Source organism: Phocoena sinus, chromosome X (genome assembly GCF_008692025.1).
Source record: "Phocoena sinus isolate mPhoSin1 chromosome X, mPhoSin1.pri, whole genome shotgun sequence".
Classification (NCBI taxonomy): domain Eukaryota; kingdom Metazoa; phylum Chordata; class Mammalia; order Artiodactyla; family Phocoenidae; genus Phocoena; species Phocoena sinus.
Window position 1 is genome coordinate 73,375,006 of NC_045784.1, and position 22,522 is coordinate 73,397,527.

At 35.6% G+C, this 22,522-nt stretch overlaps 1 protein-coding gene across 1 annotated transcript in view; it reads right to left on the reverse strand.

Moving 5' to 3' along the window:
* Positions 1 to 22,522, reverse strand: part of CHM (CHM Rab escort protein) — a 210,795-nt gene that overhangs the window by 96,897 nt on the left and 91,376 nt on the right. The window contains exons 5-8 of the mRNA XM_032620454.1: positions 20,512 to 20,899; positions 9,242 to 9,358; positions 8,602 to 8,722; positions 6,612 to 6,837 (exon numbers count right to left, since the gene is read on the reverse strand). Coding sequence (XP_032476345.1) covers positions 6,612 to 6,837; positions 8,602 to 8,722; positions 9,242 to 9,358; positions 20,512 to 20,899 — 852 coding nt within the window. The remainder of the gene's footprint in view (positions 1 to 6,611; positions 6,838 to 8,601; positions 8,723 to 9,241; positions 9,359 to 20,511; positions 20,900 to 22,522) is intronic.

Consider the following 22,522-nt stretch of genomic DNA (forward strand, 5'->3'; position numbering starts at 1 on the left):
TGTAGAATGCATACCAGGAAATCTGGTTTCTAGTCTCAGTCTCTCTTTACCTTAACTTTCCTCATTTGTAAAATTAGACAACCAGTCAAAACAATATAACAGCATTCTTCCAACTCTAAGTTTTTCTGTCATATCACTAGCAAAATAGTAGGGAGATTTTTACAAGAAGAGAGATTAAGGAGAATGCTGTTGAGGGGGAAAAAATGTACAATTAAAGAATCTAGATCCATAATCTAGCCCACACTTGTTGGGGTGAAGGGGTAAGAACATTGGGGGCAGACAGTAAAAAAACATCTCAATTTTGCTTTTTCTGACTTCACATGCAGTTGAAGCCATAAATAAACTCATAAAATTTTCCATCAGTATAATCTTTCATCAATTTTAAGGCTTCTCTTGGTTTTCAAATATGTTGATCCAGGTTAACAAACATCTCTTAGATTTCTGAAAATTCTCTAAATAAAAAAGCTTGGTTATTACAGAACAAAATAAGCAGGTTACTTTGGTCTGAGAGATGTTTTATACTATGAGTTCTCTAAATAGAACAATACAACATTCAGTAAAGTGTATGTTTTGATCTTGGACTTTGGACTAAAGAAGTTATTTTTTTAAAGCAGAGGAAAAAAGACAAAATATAAAATACCTTACACTTTATATTAAAAAAACAATTCCATGGTTACGACAAAATCATAGTAGCATCTATGTGGCCCATTTGGGGCATCATTCTTTCTTCCACTACTGATTGAATGTATCAAATGGGAGATTCCCTTTCCTGTTGTTCCATGCTATTCCTATAATCTTGAGCAAGTTACTTATATGTTTTGGACTTTTGGTGTTCTTTCATTCTCTTTTTTAAAAAGCTCTAAGTTAATCAATGTGTGTTCCACAATTTCCTGAGGTAGATCATGCATCTATTCAATTTTCCATATACAATACTCAGGAAAACGATATTTGAATGCGAATACTTAGTACAAAATATTCGGTGGTGATTTTACGCACACACACACAATTTATATTACATGTTAAAAGTAAAACATACTCATTCTGTATGTTTTAACAATCCCATTACATTAAAGGAAAAAAAGGAAATAAAATGTAGGCTGAAATCTGAAGAATGGAAGGCAGAATTACCTAGTAAACTATTAGTTAAATTCTCTCTCTTTACAAAAAACAAGCAACAATCTCCAGGCAGTCTAAGTCTATTTATAAAAAAAAATGTAGAGTTTGTTTGCTCCCACAGGTACTGCTCCATTTCATAGGTTATGAAAACACGACACAGTATATGAAACCCATTCTGAACTAGAAAGTAGTTCTAAAGGCTACCATGTTACCAACCATACAGATAACAGAAACAAATTACTTGGTTAGGGCTTAAAAAGGACTTCTGTTTGGAAGATATAGTGTGAGAGTTTAAAAACCTATATACTGCATACATATCCTGCCCAGTGTGCCAGAAAAAATATTAACCAACGAATATACAGTAGGGGAAATTCTATGGCTTGCTAGACTAGAAAAATATATAGGTTTCAATGACTTTCTTCCAGTATGGTCCAATTTATGTATCTTGACATATCAATGGGTAATAGGTAGTACAAAAAATAAGCTTCATTTTCTTTGCTGAAAAAAACCCCTACCTATTTAAATTGATAAAAACCTCAAAGGGTGGTAATTCATGAAAGTTATCTCCAGTAGTTAAAATGTTATACTGTTTATGCAGAGTTCATTTAGAATGCAAGGATATGACTTACAAAAGTCTTTGAATCCTTCACATAAATATGCATGCATGCCATTTATAACAGTAGCCTTGATGAGAACACACTGTAACTGGCTGTGAGAAATGCTTAAGAGGGTTATATTAAAACAGAATATAAAACAGTGGTTAGAAATCACAGAACAGGTGATACCTAATTCTGATAACCTGGTGATAAAAAGTGTAGACTATGATGTATAGATGGTGGCAGTGTTAGTACTTTAGGATATAAACAGAACAATATTTATATGAAATTGTAAAGCATTATGCAGGGAATCAAATATAAAATTAAAAGTTAATATCCCTAGGCCAAGTAAATGCATTTTATTGTAATTTATAAACACACAGATTCATATATATAATATGTAGGAAGAACTCAGAGTTGCCTTAATTACCAAAGAACCACCCAAAAGTTTAATATACTACTTCAAATATAAGTCTTTTGTTGTTGTCTTTAATATCTATCTATCTACACAAATACATATACATTTAATTATATCATTCCCTGAAATTTCAATTCACTTCAAATTGGAGAGAGCAAGATATAATTTTTATAACAAACATTAAATATGAACCACACACAAAATTCTGAGATAGGCTTGCAGAGGATAAAAAGATACAGAAGGCTGATAAAACCTCAGCCTTAAGAAGGTTACAATCATCTTTGGCGAAAAATATTTCCTTTGTCTAGAATTCAACACATAAGGGTGCCATTCAAATTTTTTATCAGTACAGGACAAATAAAACTTTTAAATGTTGTTTCCCTTAAAAATAACAAATAAACAAACATTAAATATATATTTACAAATATATGAATTAGGAAAGGAAATAAATGGATTTTGTGAAAAAATAAGAATGAGGTTAAATAATCCATTTTCATAAAGTGCTGGTAAGGAAGCCAGTGAGCTTCTGCTCACTCCCCAGTGACCTGTTGATTTTGTCCCTATTCCTTACCCTAAAGTTCTGTAGGAGTAAGTGGCAAGTGGGAACATGAGAGAAAGTAGTGTAGCTCCCTCTGTATCGGGCAAAGCCACAGGAAGAGGAAAAGAATGATTAAGAAACCCATACAACTACCCTATTAGTTTCAATTGATAGGAGGACCTCTGGTCCTGGGGGACATGACACTGCCCATTCATCCCTACTTTGACAATAGGTGGAGGAGGAAGAACTTGTCTGGAATTACACAGACCTATCTTTCAGAATTAAGTTACTTTCAAATTTATAACATTCTTACCACCATTCATAAAATCACATATTGGACTAGATACTGTGAAGGGACCTCCTATTACTAACAAAAGACTATTTCTTACATTAAACATAATTTTTATTGCACTGCTGAGAGTGAAGGAAATAAGAGAAATGTCCATAGGAAATCCACAACCCCAAACACACATATGCACAGTACAAACCCTGAGCTGAACTCAAAGCTTTGAGCAACAAACACTGCAATTAAAAACAAACAAACAAACAAGTCGTGTTGCCCGTATCAGTGTGGGAGCTGTATCTGGGGTTTCTTTATTAAGCAAAGACCCCCTGAAGGGAGTTAGAATGGTCCCAAGTCTTAGTGCCTTCCGGCTGAAGGAAAACACAAATAATTCTTGAAGGAAAGCATTCTTAATTTGGGCCCCCAGATTTCCAGATTAAAATCAATCAAATACAAACTCTCAGTCAAAAATAAGCATGGCACAAGGAAATAAATCATTAACGTAAATCAACAGAAACAACACATGGCAGAATATAAAATATCTCTATATGAAAGAAGTGACCAAGCAAAAGAGACTATCAAACAATGACAGGGAAGATTTTGGGGGAAAAAGCAGAGCTTCTAAAAATGAACGATAAAAATACTGGAGAAAAAAAAAGGGTTAAACTGCAGATTAGTTACAGGTGAAGAGAATAAACTGGAAAACAGACCCTTATTAGGTACCCAGAATATAGCAGGAAGGGCAAGGAAATAGAAAATATGAAAGAGAGATTAAAAAACATGGAAGAGAGAATGCTAAGTTCTAAAACATACCTATTTGTGGTTCCAAAAAGGTGAAAATAAGAGACAATGGATGAAAACAACATTTGCAAGATACTGACTGATAATTTTCTAAAATAATAAATGATAATTCAAAGATAGAGGAATTTGCAATGTAGTTGTTTGAACCATATGGAATTGTAGGTCAAAATGTTTTAATATTGTTAATTTCATATGGTTTGACCTATATCAAGCTAGATAAATACAAAGGAACCAATACCTAAATTCACTGTAGTGAAAATGCAGAACACTGTAGACAAAATATCTTAAAAACAGCCTGAGAAAAAAGAGATATCACATAAAGAAATGACAATTAGGCTGACATCAAACATCTCAACAACAAAAATGGAACCCAAATGACAGTGGAATAAAATTTTAACGTACTGAGAGAAAAGAACTGCCAACATAGAAATGTTTACCTAACAAATATTCACTCGAGAAAAAAGGCAAAAAAGAAAAGTTATTTTCATATGCATACAAACTAGAAAGCATTAACTGCCCAGAGCATAAACTAGAGGAACTTTTAAAATTATATACTTCTGAAGGAAGGAACAGACTCCTGTTAACTGCACTTACACTACTTGGTAAAAGAAATTGTCAGATGGAATTAAAAATATGTAATAATATGCTATTTAGAGCTCTAAATATAGTTGAAAATAAAGGGATGGAGAAAGATGTAACAGGCAAATATTAAAAAGTTGGAGTAGCTCTTTGATATTAGATAAACTAGACTTTAAGAAAAAAATGTATTATTAGGGATGGAGAAAGCAGCCTATGCAAAACATTAAATTCATCAGGAAGATTAAACCATTATAAATTTATACGATCTTAATAAATTGTCTCAAAATAAATATAAGGTAAAAATTGATAGAATTATAGGGAGAAACTGACAAATCAAAAATCATAATGGGGCTTCCCTGGTGGCGCAGTGGTTGGGAGTCCGCCTGCCGATGCAGGGGACGTGGGTTCGTGCCCCGGCCCGGGAGGATCCCACATGTCGCGGAGCGGCAAGGCCCGTGAGCCATGGCCGCTGGGCGTGCACGTCCGGAGCCTGTGCTCCGCAACGGGAGAGGCCACGACGGTGAGAGGCCCGCGTACTGCAAAAAACAAAAAAACAAAAAAAAAAAAAAAAAAAATCATAATGGGAGATTTCAAAACATGTCACTCTTATCATTGACAGATCAAAGAAAAAACACTTCAATAAAAATAAAGTTTGAAAATGACAACTCGAAGCTTGACTTATCAGACTTCAAGAGTAATAATTAAAGAGCCCTGTAACCAACAACTAGATAAACACATTCTTCTTGAGCACACGTGGAAAAATTATAAAAATTGATGACATACTAAGTCATAAAGTTCAAAGAATTAGTACCATAAAAACATATTTTCTATACACAGTAGAATTAAATGAGATGGTAAGAGCAGAAGAATCAACCAGATTAGCTATTTAAGAATACATAACTCATGGGTCAATGAAGAAATCACAATGGAAATTAAGATAATTAGGATTAAAAGATAATGAAAATAAATATATAATAACTGTGTAAGATTCAAAACAATAGTTAGAACTTTACCATATTAATGCTTATATTAGAAAATTAAAAAGGTGACTAACTCATTAGGTTTCAGCCTAAGAATTTGCAAGGGCAGGGGAGGGGAGGGATGAGTTGAACAAAGCCCAAAGATAGCAAAATAAAGAATAAAGACCAGAAATTAATGAACTAGGATACAGAGAATCAAAAAACCCAAAAGTTGATTCTTTCAAAACATAATAAAGAGATTGAGAAACTTGTCCAAGGTTACATGGCTAATAAATAGAGGAGCCAGGATTTAAATCTAGGCAGTCTGTTTCCATAGTCCAGGTTCTTAACTACTATGCTCTACTACCCCCAAAAGTTCTAAGTATAAAAGAAAAGATTGCTATATTTGACTACATTAATCTTAATGACCTCCATGCATCATAAATACCATAAGGCAAGATACATGCAACACATTTAACTGAGAAAAGATCAGTATTCAGAATATATAAAAACACCTACAAATCAATAAGAAAAAGACAACAACCCAAGAGACAAATGGGTAAAAGACATGAACAAGCATTTCCCAAAAGAGAAAACATGAATAGCCAATAATCATATGAGAAGACGCTCAACCTCATTAGTAATCCAGGAAATATAAAATAAAAATACAATGTGATGATATTTTAGGTGAATTAGACTGACAAAAATTAAAAAGTCTGATAACACCAAATGTTGGCAAAGATGTAGAGCTATGAGAATTCTTATATACTATACTGCTGGGGGAGGTAAACTGGTACAACTCTCTGGAGAAACAACTGGACACTATCTTGTATGAACCTTCATATATCCCATGATTCAGTAATTCCACTCCTAGATATGTATACTAGAGAAAATCTTGAACTTGTATACTCTGAAACATACACAGGATGTTAATAACAACAAAAAACTGGAAAAACCCTGTGTCCATCAACAGAAAAATGGAATAATAACTTGTGGTATATTCAAAATGGAATACTATGTAGCAATGAAAATAAGTTTAACTATAACCACATACAACAAGGATGATGCTTTGAAACATAATACTGAGTGGAAAATGGAATTTACAGTATGATTCTATTTTATAAAGTTCAAAAACAGGCCAGACTGATTATATCATTTAGGTAAGTAGGTAGGCAGGCAAATAGATTATAAAAGAGTAGAACAACAAAGTATATGTTTGCATATACTAAATCTTGACTAAACCTCATTTTTGTCTTTCTATTTTTCATCTGTTATTCAAGTATCAGTTTAAAAGAGATCAGAAAACCAATGCCTGTCTTACCTGCAGAAACACTGAGGGAGTTCTCCTTGGCCATATAAAGGAAACAAAAATGGAGTGTTGCCATACCGCCCAAGACAGTGAAGAAAGTTTTTGGTAGCTCTGAGACCATCTATAGTACTGCTGGCTGTCTCTGATGTCATTGCAATTGAATGTAGGACAAAATATTGGAGGTTGGGGGTCAATTTCTGAGTTTTTAAATATTCAGAAAATGTAAATTCCTCATAGGCTATGAAAAGAAAGATGAAAATTTATCAATTAAAATCAAACCCAAATTTCCATTTAAAACCATTGCACAAAAATGAGATCAGATCTGTTTAAAACACTTGGCAAAGGACACAGGTGGTAATATTATTACATTTTAAACAGAGACTATTGATTGTGGGGGGACAAAAAAAAACTAGAAACAATCTCACTATCCTAATTGGACTGATGATACAATTTTTAGCTTTAAATGATGATTCTTTGTTTAGTATTTTATGGATTTAAAAAATTAGAAAAGTATTAAATAATTCATTAATCATCACAACAGGTTTCCACAGTTGGTAATAATCTTACTTTATTATTAAAACTGCAGAAAAATGCCAATAATTATACTTTGAAATATTAAATATGACAAATGGCAATTTTTTTGGTGAAAACGATAGAGTAATACTTGTTTTTTGTGAATTGCTATTTCTTCCTAAAACTACGAACAATGAACTATGACTAAAAGGTAATGAAAATAATTTCTGTATGGCTAGTGGAATCAGTCTTACTGCCTTATAATCACACCTCAAAACATAAGGATCCCCTAAATACTATTCCTTTAAGCCAAGAACAGAAAAAATGTAATTGGACGGTTAGTGGTAGACAAAAACTTTATAGAAATAGTATAAACAAAAATTATAAAAATTTCCTAAGAGAATATAAGTTTATACTACTGTGGAGAACAATCTGGCAGTATCTAATGGACTTGAAGCTTTAAGAACAAGCGCTAGACTTTTAATATTCCATCTAATATAAAAAAAACTGCTGTATTTCTCATTGTAACTTTATAAGTGAATTGTCAGTGTATTCCTATTTTGGATAACTCTTCCAGCTCAATGCACTTTAAGTGTAAAGCTCTGATATTAAAGTGGTGTATTCAACTTTCAACAAACTCTGAAGTAACTGGTCCCAGATCACACAGTGAGATGGGTCAAAGCCAAGACTAGAAACCATCCATATCTTCGTCTAATCCAGGGGTTTCCCACCCCCATACTATCTAGCTTGTTTTTAATCAATCAAAATAAATAATTCAACATTCCAAGCAAAAGTGATCCTGGAAAAATGAAAAAACATACTGATTTTTTAATGACTGATAAAAAAATTAATGGATGGGGGTGTGGGAGAGTAACATATATGCACTGCTATATGTAAAAGAGATAAACAACAAGGACCTACTGTATAGCACAGGGAAATATATTCAATATCTTGCAATAAACTATAACAGGAAAGAATATGAAAAAGAATATATATATATATAATATAAATATAACTGAATCACTTTGCTGTACTCTTGAAACTAACATAACATTGTAAATTAACTATACTTCAATTTAAAAAAATGATTAAAAAATTAATGGATAATGAAAAGGGAGTATCATCTATGAAGAACCCGTTGACCGCAGTGTTTAATTAACAAGAATAAAAATGAACACCCAGCACAGAATTGCTGTCATGATGAAAATGTTCTACAGCTGCACTGTAGCCATAGTAGCCACTAGCCACGTGTGGCCACTGAGCACTTGAAGTGTGGCTAGTGAGACTGAGGAACAAATTTTAAATTTTATTTTATTTTAATTAATTTAAATTTAAATAGCTACATTTTGCTAGAGGCTAACCTATTGGACAGTGCAAAGTAAAAATATTTTAAAAGCATAGCGAGTGGCTCATTAAATCAGAGCAAGCATATTAAAATAATAAGAACTCTCAAATAATGTAAGAAAACAAATTTAATGAAAAACAATACCTTTATATTCATCAGGATGTTCCTCATACTCCATACAAAATGTGAGAAACTTCATTAGCATTCGCTTTTCTACCATAGTAAGTTGTTTGCTATTAAAGACATCTGCTCTGGAGCAAGGAACCTGAAAAACATGATTTTAAAAGTTAAGAAACTGCTTCCTAGTGATACAAGTATTCCAAATGACATTTTCTTTCCCTTTAAGTATAACAAGATTATTATTTCCTTTCTCATCAGGCTGTTTCATGTTACTTTCCATCAGTTCTTATGGCATCGCTGTTGACTTCAGAGCTAATTAACTTGTGAGCTCTCTTACTTAATCCTGCCAAGTTGCTCTTTAGGCCATTAGAAGGCCACCAGCATGTCACCCCTAACTGGGAACAAATGACAGCTCAAATCTAGCAACGCTGTCTGAAATTAACACTTTCTCAACACCAACATCAAGCTGCAGAATAAATCATGGGAAAATTAACATTAGACATTTTAATTGGCAATCTCTTACTATTTACAGTTGTTAATCACCATGCAGGATTGGATTTTGCTGCTTTACCAGGAAAATAACAATCGTATTTGCTTATCCTTCCCAAATAAAACACAGTAACTCAAAATCATACCCAGTTACAATACTTGCTCAGCACAGTACCTGTTCCACTCTTCCTTCTCGAAATGCAAGAATCCTGGTAATATTTTTGAACTCTGCATATCGACTAACATTAGATTTGATTAGAAGATCAATTAGCAATCCTCGAGAATACAACAGCTGTACAAAGAAAATATTTTAGAGAATGAAATAAAAGGTGAAATAGTGGAAAAACTGATAAACATTACATAAAGACATATACTTTTGTTATATTTTAAATTATTTGTAAAAAGCATTATACCTATTAATATTATAATACATAACACACTTTATTATAGGTTCACCACTGATTATCTGAAATTCAAAATTCAAAAAATTCTGGAATCCAAAGTTTTTTCATAACTGACCCAAACTGATACAAGGCTCTTCCATCCGCTTGTCCCAGTTAATGTGAATATTCATACATCTCACTGCAGAAATATTAATATGTTTAATTATAGAGTGACTCTTCAGACACTGTTAAGAATGTTACATCATATATAAAATATCAGCTAGCATATATACTGTATTACTTTCTAAAATATATTATTTTAAATTCAAATAACAACACACCAGGCCCCAAGGGTTTTGGATAAAAGACTATAGCTTTACATAAGGCCAGGTGGTTATTAAGAAGAAACCAGCCTGCTGGACCTCCTCATAAACTAAAAAAGAAAAAGACTGGCTACGCATGTCCACCCAAAGAGTCAAATTATACGGTCTCTGTAATCCTAGCTAACTAGATTTATATGATACGTCTTTCTCAAGAAGTGAGGATGATGGTTATTGCTAGCATGCATGTGAGACTGATTTAATCTTTCAATATATCTCATAATCAACTTCAGAGAGACAAAAACAATTTCAACAGTATTATCTAGCATGTTTTGAATTTAACCAAATGGATAAATGCAACAGATTTCACTAATTCCTATACTGAGATACCTTTAAGTACCTATAACTCGATAAATATTAAAAATGTAAATATTACATCTTAAATAAGGAGGAAAAAGAAAAAACAGCTTAACTACAAAAAAAAGGAAATTTAAATAATCAATCAAAACCATTACTTTCGGGGTGGGACTTTCAAGATGGCAGTAAGATGCGGAGATCACCTTCCTCCCCAAAAATACATCAGAAATACATCTACATGTGGAACAGCTCCTACAGAACACCTCTGAACGCTGGCAGAAGACCTCAGATCTCCCAAAAGGCAAGAAAATCCCCACGTACCTGGGTAGGGCAAAAGAAAAAACAGACAAAAGAAGAGGGATGGGACCTGTACCTCTGGGAGGGAGCGGTGAAGGAGGAAAAGCTTCCACACACTAGGAAGCCCCTTCACTGGTGGAGATGGGGAGTGGGCGGGGGGGAAGCTTCAGAGCCACAGAGGAGCATGCAGCAACAGGGGTGCAGAGGGCAAAGCGGAGAGATTCCCGCACAGAGGATCGGTGCCGACCAGGACTCACCAGCCCAAGAGGCTTGTCTGCTCACCAGCCAGGGCAGGCGGGGGCTGGGACCTGAGGCTCGGGCTCAGGGAGAGGACTGGGGTTGCCTGCATGAACACAGCCTGAAGGGAGCTAGTGCACCACGGCTAGCTGGAAGGGAGTCCAGGAAAAACTCTGGACCTGCCTAAGAGGCAAGAGACCATTGTTTTGGGGAGCGCGAGGAGAGGGGATTCCTTCCCTGTCTGCCCACAGAAAGCAGAGCACTGCTTAAACTAGCTCCAGAGATGGGCATGAGCTCCGGCTACCAGCTCAGACACAAGAGATGAGCACGAAATGCTAACACTGCTGCTGCAGCCACCAAGAATCCTGTGTGCAAGCACAGGTCACTACCCACACGCTGCCGCACTGCCCTGCGAGCCTGTGCAGCCCACCACTGCCAGGGTCCTGTGATCCAGGGACAACCCCCACAGCAGAACACAAGGCACACCTCAGGCTGTTGCAAACTCACTCTGGCCTCTGCTGCAGCAGGCTCATCTGGCATTCCAATTATAACTACCTTACCCCTCCCTCCCTCCGGCCTGAGTGAGCCAGAGGCCCCTAATCAGCCGATGCTTTAACCCCATCCTGTTTGGGTGGGAACAGAAGCCCGAGGGCAACCTACACGAAGACGTGGGGCCAAAACCAAAGCTGAACCACAGGAGCTGTACAAAGCAAGAAGAGAAAGAGAATTTTCTCCTTGCAGACTCAGGAGCAGCAGATTAAACTCCCATAATCAACTTGAGGTACCCTGCATCTGTGGAATACCTGAATAGACAAGGAATCAACCCAAATCTGAGGCGGTGGACTTTGGGAGAACTGCAGACTTGGGATTTGCTGTCTGCAATTGACTTGTTTCTGATTTTTATGTTTATCTTAGTATAGGTTTTAGCGCTTGTTATCATTCATAGATTTATTAGTTTGGTTGATCTCTTCTTTTTTCTTATTACTTTAAATATTTCTTAAATTTTAACAATTCTTTTATTTTAATAATTTTATTTTATTAATTTTCTTTCTTTCTTTTTTTCTCCCTTTTCTACTGAGCTGTGTGGCTGACAGGGTCTTGGTGCTCAGGCCTGGTGTCAGGTCTGAGCCTCTGAGGTGGGAGAGCCGAGTTCAGGACACTGGACTACCAGAGACCTCTAGGCTCCACGTAATATCAATCAGTGAGAGCTCTCCCCCAGATCTCCATCTCAATGCTAAGACCCAGCTCCACCGAACGGCCAGCAAGTTCCAGTGCTGGACACTGCATGCCGAAACAACTAGGAAGAAATGAACACAACACCACGCATTAGCAGAGAGGCTGCCTAAAATCATACTAAGTACAAAGACACCCCAAAACACACCACTGCATGCAGCCCTGCCCAGCAGAAAGACTACATCCAGCCCCACCCATCAGAACACAGGCATCAGTTTCCTCCACCAGGAAGCCTACACAAGCCACTGAAACAACCTTACCCACTGGGGGCAGACACCAAAAAAACAGGAACTACAAACCTGCAGCCTACAAAAAGGAGACCCCAAACACAGTAAGTTAAGCAAAATGGAAAGACAGAGAAATATGCAGCAAATGAAGGAGCAAGGTAAAAACCCACCAGACCTAACAAATGAAGAGGAAATAGGCAGTCTACCTGAAAAAGAGTTCAGAGTAATGATAGTAAAGATGATCTAAAAATCTTGGAAATAGAATGGAAAAAAATACAGGAAATGTTTAACAAGGTACTAGAGGAACTAAAGAGCAAACGAACAATGATGAACAACACAATAAATGAAATTAAAAATTCTCTAGAAGGAATCAATAGCAGAATAACTCACAAACAGGTAAGTGACTTGGAAGATAAACTAGTGGAAACAACTACCACAGAGCAGAATAAAGAAAAAAGAATGAAAAGAATTGAGGACAGTCTCAGAGACCTCTGGGACAACACTAAATGCACCAATGTTCGATTACAGGGGTCTCAGAAGAAGAAGAGAAAAAGAAAGGGACTGAAAAATATTTGAAGAGATTATAGTTGAAAACTTACCTAATATGGGAAAAGAAATAGTCAATCAAGTCCAAGAAGCACAGAGAGTCCCATACAGGATAAATGCAAGCAGAAACATGCCAAGACACATATTAATCAAACTATCAAAAATTAAATACAAAGACAACATATTAAAAGCAACAAGGCAAAAGCAACAAATAACATACAAGGGAATCCCCATAAGGTTAACAGCTGATGTGTCATCAGGAACTCTGCAAGCCAGAGGGCGTGGCAGGACATATTTAAAGTGATGAAAGGGAGAAACCTACAACCAAGATTACTCTACCCAGCACGGATCTCATTCAGATTCGACGGAGAAATTAAAAACTTTATAGACAAGCAAAAGCTAAGAGAATTCAGCACCACCAACCCAGCTTTACAACAAATGCTAAAAGAACTGCTCTAGGCAGGAAACACAAAAGAAGGCAAACACCTACAAAAATAAACCCAAAACAATTAAGAAAATGGGAATAGGAACATACATATCAATAATTACCTTAAATGTAAATGGATTAAATGCTCCAACCAAAAGACAGTCTGGCTGAATGGATACAAAAACAAGACCCATATATATGCTGGCTACAAGAGACCCACTGCAGACCTAGGGACACATACAGGCTGAAAGTGAGAGGATGGAAAAAGATATTCCATGCAAATGGAAATCAAAAGAAAGCTGGAGTAGCAATTCTCATAACACACAAAATAGACTTTAAAATAAAGACTATTACAGGAGCCAAAGAAGGACACTACAGAATGATCAAGGGACCAGTCCAAGAAGATATAACAGTTGTAAATATTTATGCACCCAATATAGGAGCACCTCAATAAATAAGGCAAATGCTAACGGGCATAAAAGGGGAAATCAACAGTAACCCAAATAATACAGGACTTTGACATCCCACTTTCACCAATGGACAGATCAACTAAAATGAAAAATAAGGAAACACAAGCTTTAAATGATACATTAGACAAGATGGACTTAAATTATATTTATAGAACATTGCATGAAAAAACAACAAAATAGGGCTTCCTGGGTGGCGCAGTGGTTGAGAGTCCGCCTGCCGATGCAGGGGACATGGGTTCGTGCTCCGGTCTGGGAAGATCCCATATGCCGCGGAGCGGCTAGGCCCGTGAGCCATGGCTGCTGAGCCTGCACGTCCGGAGCCTGTGCTCCACAGCGGGAGAGGCCACAACAGTGACAAGGCTGCGCACTGCAAAACAAAACAAAACAAAAAACAGAATACACCTTCTTCTCAAATGCTCATGGAACATTCTCGAGGATAGATCATATCTTGGGTCACATATGAAGCCTTGGTAAATTTAAGATAATTGAAATCGTATCAAGTATCTTTTGTGACGACAATGCTATGAGACTAGATATCAATTACAGAAAAACACTTTAAAAAATACAAACACATGGAGGCTGAACAATACGCTACTAAATAACCCAGAAATCACTGAAGAAATAAAAAAATACCTAGAATCAAATGACAATGAAAACACAAGGACCCAAATATGGGAGGCAGCAAAGGCAGTTCTAAGAGGGCAGTTTATAGCAATACAACCCTACTTCAAGAAACAAGAAACATCTCAAATAAACAACCTAACCTTATACCTAAAGCAATTAGAGAAATAAGAACAAAAAATCCCCAAAGTTAGCAGAAGGAAAGAAATCATAAAGATCAGATCAGAAATAAATGAAAAAGAAATGAAGGAAACAATAACAAAGATCAATAAACCTAAAAGCTGGAACTTTCAGAAGATAAACAAAATTGATAAAGCAATAGCCAGAGTCATCAAGAGAAAACAAGAAAGACTCAAATCAACAGAATTAGAAATGAAAAAGGAGAAGTAACAACTGACCCCGCTGAAATACAAAGAATCACTAGGGATTACTACAAGCAACCATATGCCAATAAAATGGACAACCTGGAAGAAGTGGACAAATTCTTAGAAAATCACAACCTTCCGAGGCTGAACTGGGAAGAAATACAAAATATAAACAAACCAATCACAAGCACTGAAATTGAAACTGTGATTAAAAAGCTTCCAACAAACCAAAGCCCAGGACGAGTTGGCTTTACAGGCGAATTCTATCAAAGATTTACAGAAGAGCTAACACCTATCCTTCTCAAACTCTTCCAAGATATAGCAGAGGGAGGAACACTCCCAAACTCATTCTACGGGGCCATCATCACCCAGACACCATAACCATCATCACCCACACCAAAACCAGACAAATATTTCACAAAAAAGAAAACTACAGACCCAAATCACTGATGAACATAGATGCAAAAATCCTCAACAAAATACTAGCACACAGCATCCAAAAGCACATTAAAAGGATCATACGCCATGATCAAGTGGGGTTTATCCCAGGAATGCAAGTATTCTTCAATATATGCAAATCAAGCAGTGTGATACACCATATTAACAAACTGATAGAGAAAAACCATGATCATCTCAATAGATGCAGAAAAAGCTTTTGACAAAATTTAACACCAATTTATGATTAAAAACTCTCCAAAAAGTAGGCATAGAGGGAACTTACCCCAACATATTAAAGGCCATATATGACAAACCCACAGCCAACATCGTTCTCAATGGTGAAACACTGAAACCATTTCCAATAAGATCAGGAACAAGACAAGGTTGCCCACTCTCACCACTATTATTCAACATAGTTTTGGAAGTTTTAGCCACAGCAATCAGAGAAGAAAAAGAAATAAAAGGAATCCAAAACGGAAAAGAAGAAGTAAGCTAAGCTGCCACTGTTTGCAGAAGACATGATACTACACATAGAGAATCCTAAAGATGCTACCAGAAAACTACTAGAGCTAATCAATGTATTTGGTAAAGTAGCAGGATACAAAATTAATGCACAGAAATCTCTTGCATTCTGATACACTAATTATAAAAAATGTGAAAGAGAAATTAAGAAAACACTCTCATTTACCATTGCAACAAAAGAATAAAATACCTAGGAATAAACCTCCGCAAGGAGACAAAAGACCTTTATGCAGAAAACTATAAGACACTGATGAAAGAAATTAAAAATGATACAGACAGATGGAGAGATATACCATGTTCTTGCATTGGAAGAATCAACATTGTGAAAATGACTATATTACCCAAAGCAATCTACAGATTCAGTGCAATCCCCGTCAAACTACCAATGGCATTTTTCACAGAACGAGAACAGAAAATTTCACAATTTGTATGGAAACACAAAAGACCCCAAATAGCCAAAGCAATCTTGAGAAAGAAAAATGGAGCTGGAGGAATCAGGCTCCTGGACTTCAAACTATACTACAAAGCTACACTCATCAAGACAGTATGGTACTTGCAAAAACAGAAATATACATCAATGGAACAAGATAGAAAGCCCAGAGATAAACTCACACACCTATGGTCAACTTACCTTTGATAAAGGAGGCAAGAATATATAATGGAGAAAAGATAGCCTCTGCAATAAGTTGTGCTGGGAAAACTGGACAGCTCCATGTAAGAGAATGAAATTAGAACACTTCCTAACACCATACACAAAAATAAACTCAAAATGGATTACAGACCTAAATGTTAAGGCCGGACACTATAAAACTCTTACAGGAAAACTTAGGCAGAACACTCTTTGACATTAATCACAACAAGATCCTTTTTGACCCACCTCCTAGAGAAATAGAAATAAAACAAAAATAAACAAATGGGACCTAATGAAACTTAAAATCTTTTGCACAGCAAAGGAAACCATAAACAAGACCAAAAGACAACCCTCAGAATGGGAGAAAATATTTGCAAACGAAGCAACTGACAAAGGATTAATCCCCAAAGTATATAAGTAGCTCATGCAGCTCAATATCAAAAAAAACCAAACAGCCCAATCCAAAAATGGGCAGAAGATCTAAATAGACAATTCTCCACAGAAGATATACAGATTGCTAACAAACACATGAAGTGATGCTCAACATCACTGATCATTAGAGAAATGCAAATCAAAACTACAATGAGGTATCATCTCACACTGGTCCGAATGGCCATCATCAAAAAATCTACAAAGAATAAATGCTGGAGAGGGTGTGGAGAAAAGGGAACCCTCTTGCACTGTTGGTGGGAATGTAAATTGATAGAGCCACTATGGAGAACAGTATGGAGGTTCCTTAAAAACTTAAAATAGAACTACTATATGACCCAGCAATCCCACTACTGGGTATATACCCTGTGAAAATCATAATTCAAAAAGAGTCATGTACCACAATATTCATTGAAGCACTATTTACAATAGCTAGGACATGGAAGCAACCTAGGTGTCCATCGACAGATGAATGGATAAAGAAGATGTGGCACATATATACAATGGAATATTACTCAGCCATAAAAAGAAATGAAATTGAGTTATTTGTAGTGAGGTGGATGGACCTAGAGTCTGTCATACAGAGTGAAGTTAAGTCAAGAGAGAGAAAAATAAATACTGTATGCTCACACATATATATGGAATGTAAAAAAAAGAAAAACAATGGTTATGATGAACCTAGGGACAGGACAGGAATAAATATGCAGACATAGAAAATGGACTTGAGGACACAGGGAGGGGAAAGGGTAAGCTTGGACAAAGTGACAGAGTAGCAATGACATATATACACTACCAAATGTAAAACAGATAGCTAGTGGGAAGCAGCTACATAGCACAGGGAGATCAGCTCTGTGCTCTGTGACCACCTAGAGGGGTGGGATAGGGAGGGTGGGAGGGAGACACAAAAGGGAAGGCATATGGGGATATATGTATACATATAGCTGATTCACTTTGTTATACAGCACAAACTAACACAACATTGTAAAGCAATTATATTCCAATAAAGATGTTAAAAAAAAAACCTATACAGAGCATAACCAGCCAAAAAAACCCAAACCAAAACAAAACAAAAAACCATTAGTCTGAGTACGCAAGAGGTTCAGTACAGTCGTTCTGTAAATCAGTATCAGTTAGGTAAATTTTTTTAAACTATTATATTAGTCTAACATTGTGCAGAAGAAACAAAATTGACACTGCTTTTTTAAAAATCAATTTTCCTGACTAAATATGGCATGTTACTTCATTACCTTCAGCCTAATAAACTACACAACTGATATAGCTCATGCTTTTAAGAATATATTGCCAAGTCTTAATTCTATAATTATAATAAAAGTTACTCCAAATACCTTATTTGTTTAAAAACACAAATACTCAAGATTCAGTGATCCCTCAGTATAATAATTTCACAAATATTAATATATCAAACACAGAATGTATTTTAAGATCTAATAAACCTTAAGATTTAATGCCAGCTTTAAAAATAAAGCATTTAAGATACCACTGAAGAGTGAAAACACATTTCAATAAAAACTACATAAACTTTTGTCTGAAGCTTAGAAATGATTATGTACCATATTTAAACCTAAGCTTCTTTTCCATCATTATGTAAGTGACCTACCATAGCAATTTCACAGTGGTGAGAGGCTAAAGAATACTTCAATTTGATTATAATAATGGCAACTAAATTAAATAATTAACAACTCTTGCTTCACTTGGCATGTTGGTTTCATAATTATTAAGGGTATGGACTTTCTTTGAAATGAGTTTTATTTGTAAGAACTTCATCTTTGATCATCTTCTCTATAAGCATAAGCAGTAAAGTACTATATTTTATTTAACTAACTTACCCTGAGCTATAAGATTTCTTTTTAAAAGACTGTATTCAGGGATGAGTTTTGTAAACTGTAAAGCACCACAATACTTGGCAGTTTTATCATGATGACTCTGAAATGGAGTGCATGTAGAAATGTCAAATAGTTTGGCGATATCAAATTGGACTTTAGGAAAGAGGTAGGGCTTCAGATAGATATTTGTCAATCACCCTACACTCAGATGCAATAACTGCAATTATTACAACAGATGGAATTTCCTAGGAGTAACTGATTGACCCAATGTCATGGAATATACTGCTTTCCACACAGTAAGTACTCAATAAATGTTCATTAAATGACTGACTTTTTAAAAATGATAATAAACCTCTTGTATTGCTATGGTTATACATTCTTTAGCTACCCCTGCTTTTGTAGGATGAGTACAGTAAATCATTATTAGTTATTTTTTAAACATGTGAACCCATGAAACCTATGCAGGACAAAATACAACTGCCTTAACTCCTCTAGACGTGTTTGTTTTTAATTTACCCTAAGAGAACCACTATTATTAACTGTTCAAACTTGTGAAAATACCCAGAAATCTCCTTCAGAGTCTCCTCAAATATCTCAGCATCTAATTAAACTACCTCCCCCTGCACCACAACCAGCATGCATTTTCTTATACAACTGAATCATTTCCTACAGTAATTCCAAAAATTCTAACAGCACTTCTTTTACCATTTCCCTTTGCAAGATTTATACTATATTTCAGCTAACATAAAGGTTAGAGACTTTTATGAAGTAGTCTTGATTCTTAACCACCATTCACCATTTCTTTCAGTTAAGCATTTCAAATTCCAAGTAACTAATTCAAAATGAAAATTTCAGAACAAAACCTATTTGTTACTTGACTACTTCAGTGTTTTGTCTTATTTATTGTTTTTTTAATTATTTCCTGCTCATGAGAATAGGAAGACTATTAGTGAGCTATGATTTAACTTCCACCCAGAAATTAATAGCCAAGGTAACATGGAAAGAATGCTAGATTTCAAAGGATGGCAGGATCAAAGTAGGTGGAATAGACGGTACAGAAATATTAGGTAGGACCAAGGCAGTAGCCAACTCAGACCAAGGCAGAATCAGGCATAGAGAGCTATGTCATAAAGAAACTATGAGTAGTAAAAAGATATTCATATTTTCAGGCATCAGGTTCAAAGATATCAGCAGTATGAGGATGTGTGATTGGATCAGCAAAATGTGAGGAGCATTAGTCCCTCTCTTTATAACCTGGAACTTCAGGAGAGCACATTAAATAGAAAAGCCTAGTTTTGAGGCAAGTCTGATGTTATTCACCACCCTCTCCTACTTCTTTTCAATTTCTCATTTGCCCTCAACTTACGGTATTTGGTATGTTTCTTTCTACTTTCACCCAGCCCTATACTGTAACCCTTTAAGGCCATTACCTTTTATGTTACTGGTTTTCTATGCTTTTGCACTAAATTAGCCTTGCTTCCCATAAACCCAGTACAACACTATATCCTCCTAAGACTCAGGAACCTCTTCTGAAGTCATACTGACCTAACATTAGAGGTAAGGATAGAAAAATAACTGAAGTAAATAGCATTCTTACCAATCTCCCTGCCCCCACTACTATTAAATTATCCTCCAAAGTCCTCACACCTGAACCAATAATTTTCAAAAATGCATTGTTTTTTTCAAAATGTTCATCATCATATAGATGTTAAAATAGTTACTATATAAACAAGGGCTAAACAAAAATTCATTTAATAGATTGACTATAAATAACATGGATCTGTAATTAGGTTCATTAGACTTTTTTCTTGATAGAATTCATAGTGCCCATGCAGTAGGAGGAGAATATTAGGGTGGAATACGTGTTCCAATACAGAGGTATCTTGATATAGTACTGAGCATTCTTAATGTGTTTTAACTATGTTTAAAGAATATTTTAATGGAGCTATAAACTTCAGATACTATCTCTTTATAAAGTAAATGTTCTACATTTCAGAGAATAAAATTATTAAAATTGGGTTTATGGACCCGGATGCTATTTTCAATCAATTAAAATTTAGTATTGTTCTATGAAAAGATGGGTAAAACTGGTACTTACCTTTGACACCAAATCAATATTAAATCTCCTGCCTTCTTTAATAATTTGCGAGTAAGTAATCCTATTTGTCTTTGGTTGCTCTGCAGTTTCTTCGGCCATAGGCACATTTTCACTTGTTTCCTTTTCTGAAGTTGAGGGCACAGAAGATTTATCATCACAATGGATTTCTTTCTCCCCTGTCGCTTCAAAATCATTTACTTCTAGGGCACTCTCTGGATCACTGCTTGGAGTGTGTTCTGTGGGTATTTCACAGCTTGCAGTACTTAATGACTGATCTTCTGTAGGTGGGCAGGCAGAATCTGCAGCTTCTGTGGAGTTCGCAGATGTCACAGAAGCGTGATTTTTCTGCAGTGCACCAGCTTCTTCGACATCTTCATGCAAATCCTGACTAATGAGAAATTATAATAATAATCCACACCAGGCTTTTGATAATTATACTTGTCTACCTTTTTGTATTATTTTAACTTTCAGTGACAATTTTTATTTCTTTACCTCATTTATCTTGGATGCATTGCTTTATGTGAGACACACACATTAAACATTCATCTGTTAAGGTTTCAATACGATATGAAACATACTTAAGATCTGAAAAATATACATAAAGATTTCAGGGTTTAGCAGACCATGCCGTGTGTGTGTGTATTTTTTTTTTTTTTTTTTGGTGAAAAGCAGATTCTTATTTTTTTATTTAATTTTTACTTTATATTGGGGTATAGTTGATTTACAATATTGCATTAGTTTCAGGTATACAGCAAAGTGATTCAGTTATATATATACATATATCCATTCTTTTTCAGATTTTTTTCCCATATAGGTTATTACAGAATATTGAGTTCCCTGTGCTATACAGTAGGTCCTTGTTGATTACCTATTTTATATATAGTAGTGTGTATGTTAATCACATGTATATTTTTGAGAATTTAAGGCAGACAGGGGAACTGCATTTTAGAAACAAATCAACAAAGTGCTTACAAGTACATCCCTCAGAATAAAAAGATCGAGGTTCAAAGCCTCACCCTAGGACTAAATAATTCTGTGAATGTAGACAAGTTGTTTATCCTCTCTGACCTAAATTATCCATCTATATCATAGGGATAATACCACCTACCTCACAAGGTTGTTTTGGAGATTAAATGAAGTATCACATGCAAAGAACCTGACACAGTGCCTGGCACACAGTAAATGCTCAACAGTGGTAATTACTGTTGAGCAAAGATTATTATTCAGATTATTACTGTAGTGTGACAGAGCTAGAAAAAAACTTCTGTGAAAGTGTAAGTTGGCTTATCACAATGTGGTATCAAACAGGATCTTTCTGAATTCTTTCCTGCTGTACTTTGTTTTGTTAGTGTCTATTACTTTCCTGGAAGCGCCACTTCCAAAGTTACTACTAGAGTGAACTTTCTCAGTCCATTATTGCCTTGATTGACACAACAGGCTCCCATTTGCTGTGCCTGCATCATGTATCTCTCCATGATGTTTTATCCTCCACAGAACCTATGTTTTCACTGAGTTGCCCTACTGCTCAGCACTAAAAATGCCTTGTACATGACAGGCTGTGGGAAGTAAACATCTGCTAACTGATTGCTCAAGAACTAACAGCAGTTCTTTCTCATATTGAATCTCAACCCTACCCCACAAAATCTTCCTCTTCCAGTCTCTAAACCAAATCACCTTCTTTATCAACTATCTTCTTTGTCTCATCTCTCCTACTTTCTGAAATGGCATCTCTAACTCCTAATTTATCAACTCAAATCTCCATGATTTGGCCCATGTTAATTGCTTCTTCTGGGCTATTCTTCCCACTTCCTGTAATATCACAATTCCCTCATCCCCAAACATAATCACATACTTCACCAATCAACACATTTTAAGAAAAAGTTTAAATTTCACTTCCAGGAAGTCTTCCTTAACCCAACCACACTCATCATTCTGTTACTCCATGCCCCACAGTACACACATGCAGTTTACCTTGCATTTATTTATCAGTTCCTTGTTAATAGCCTTTTGG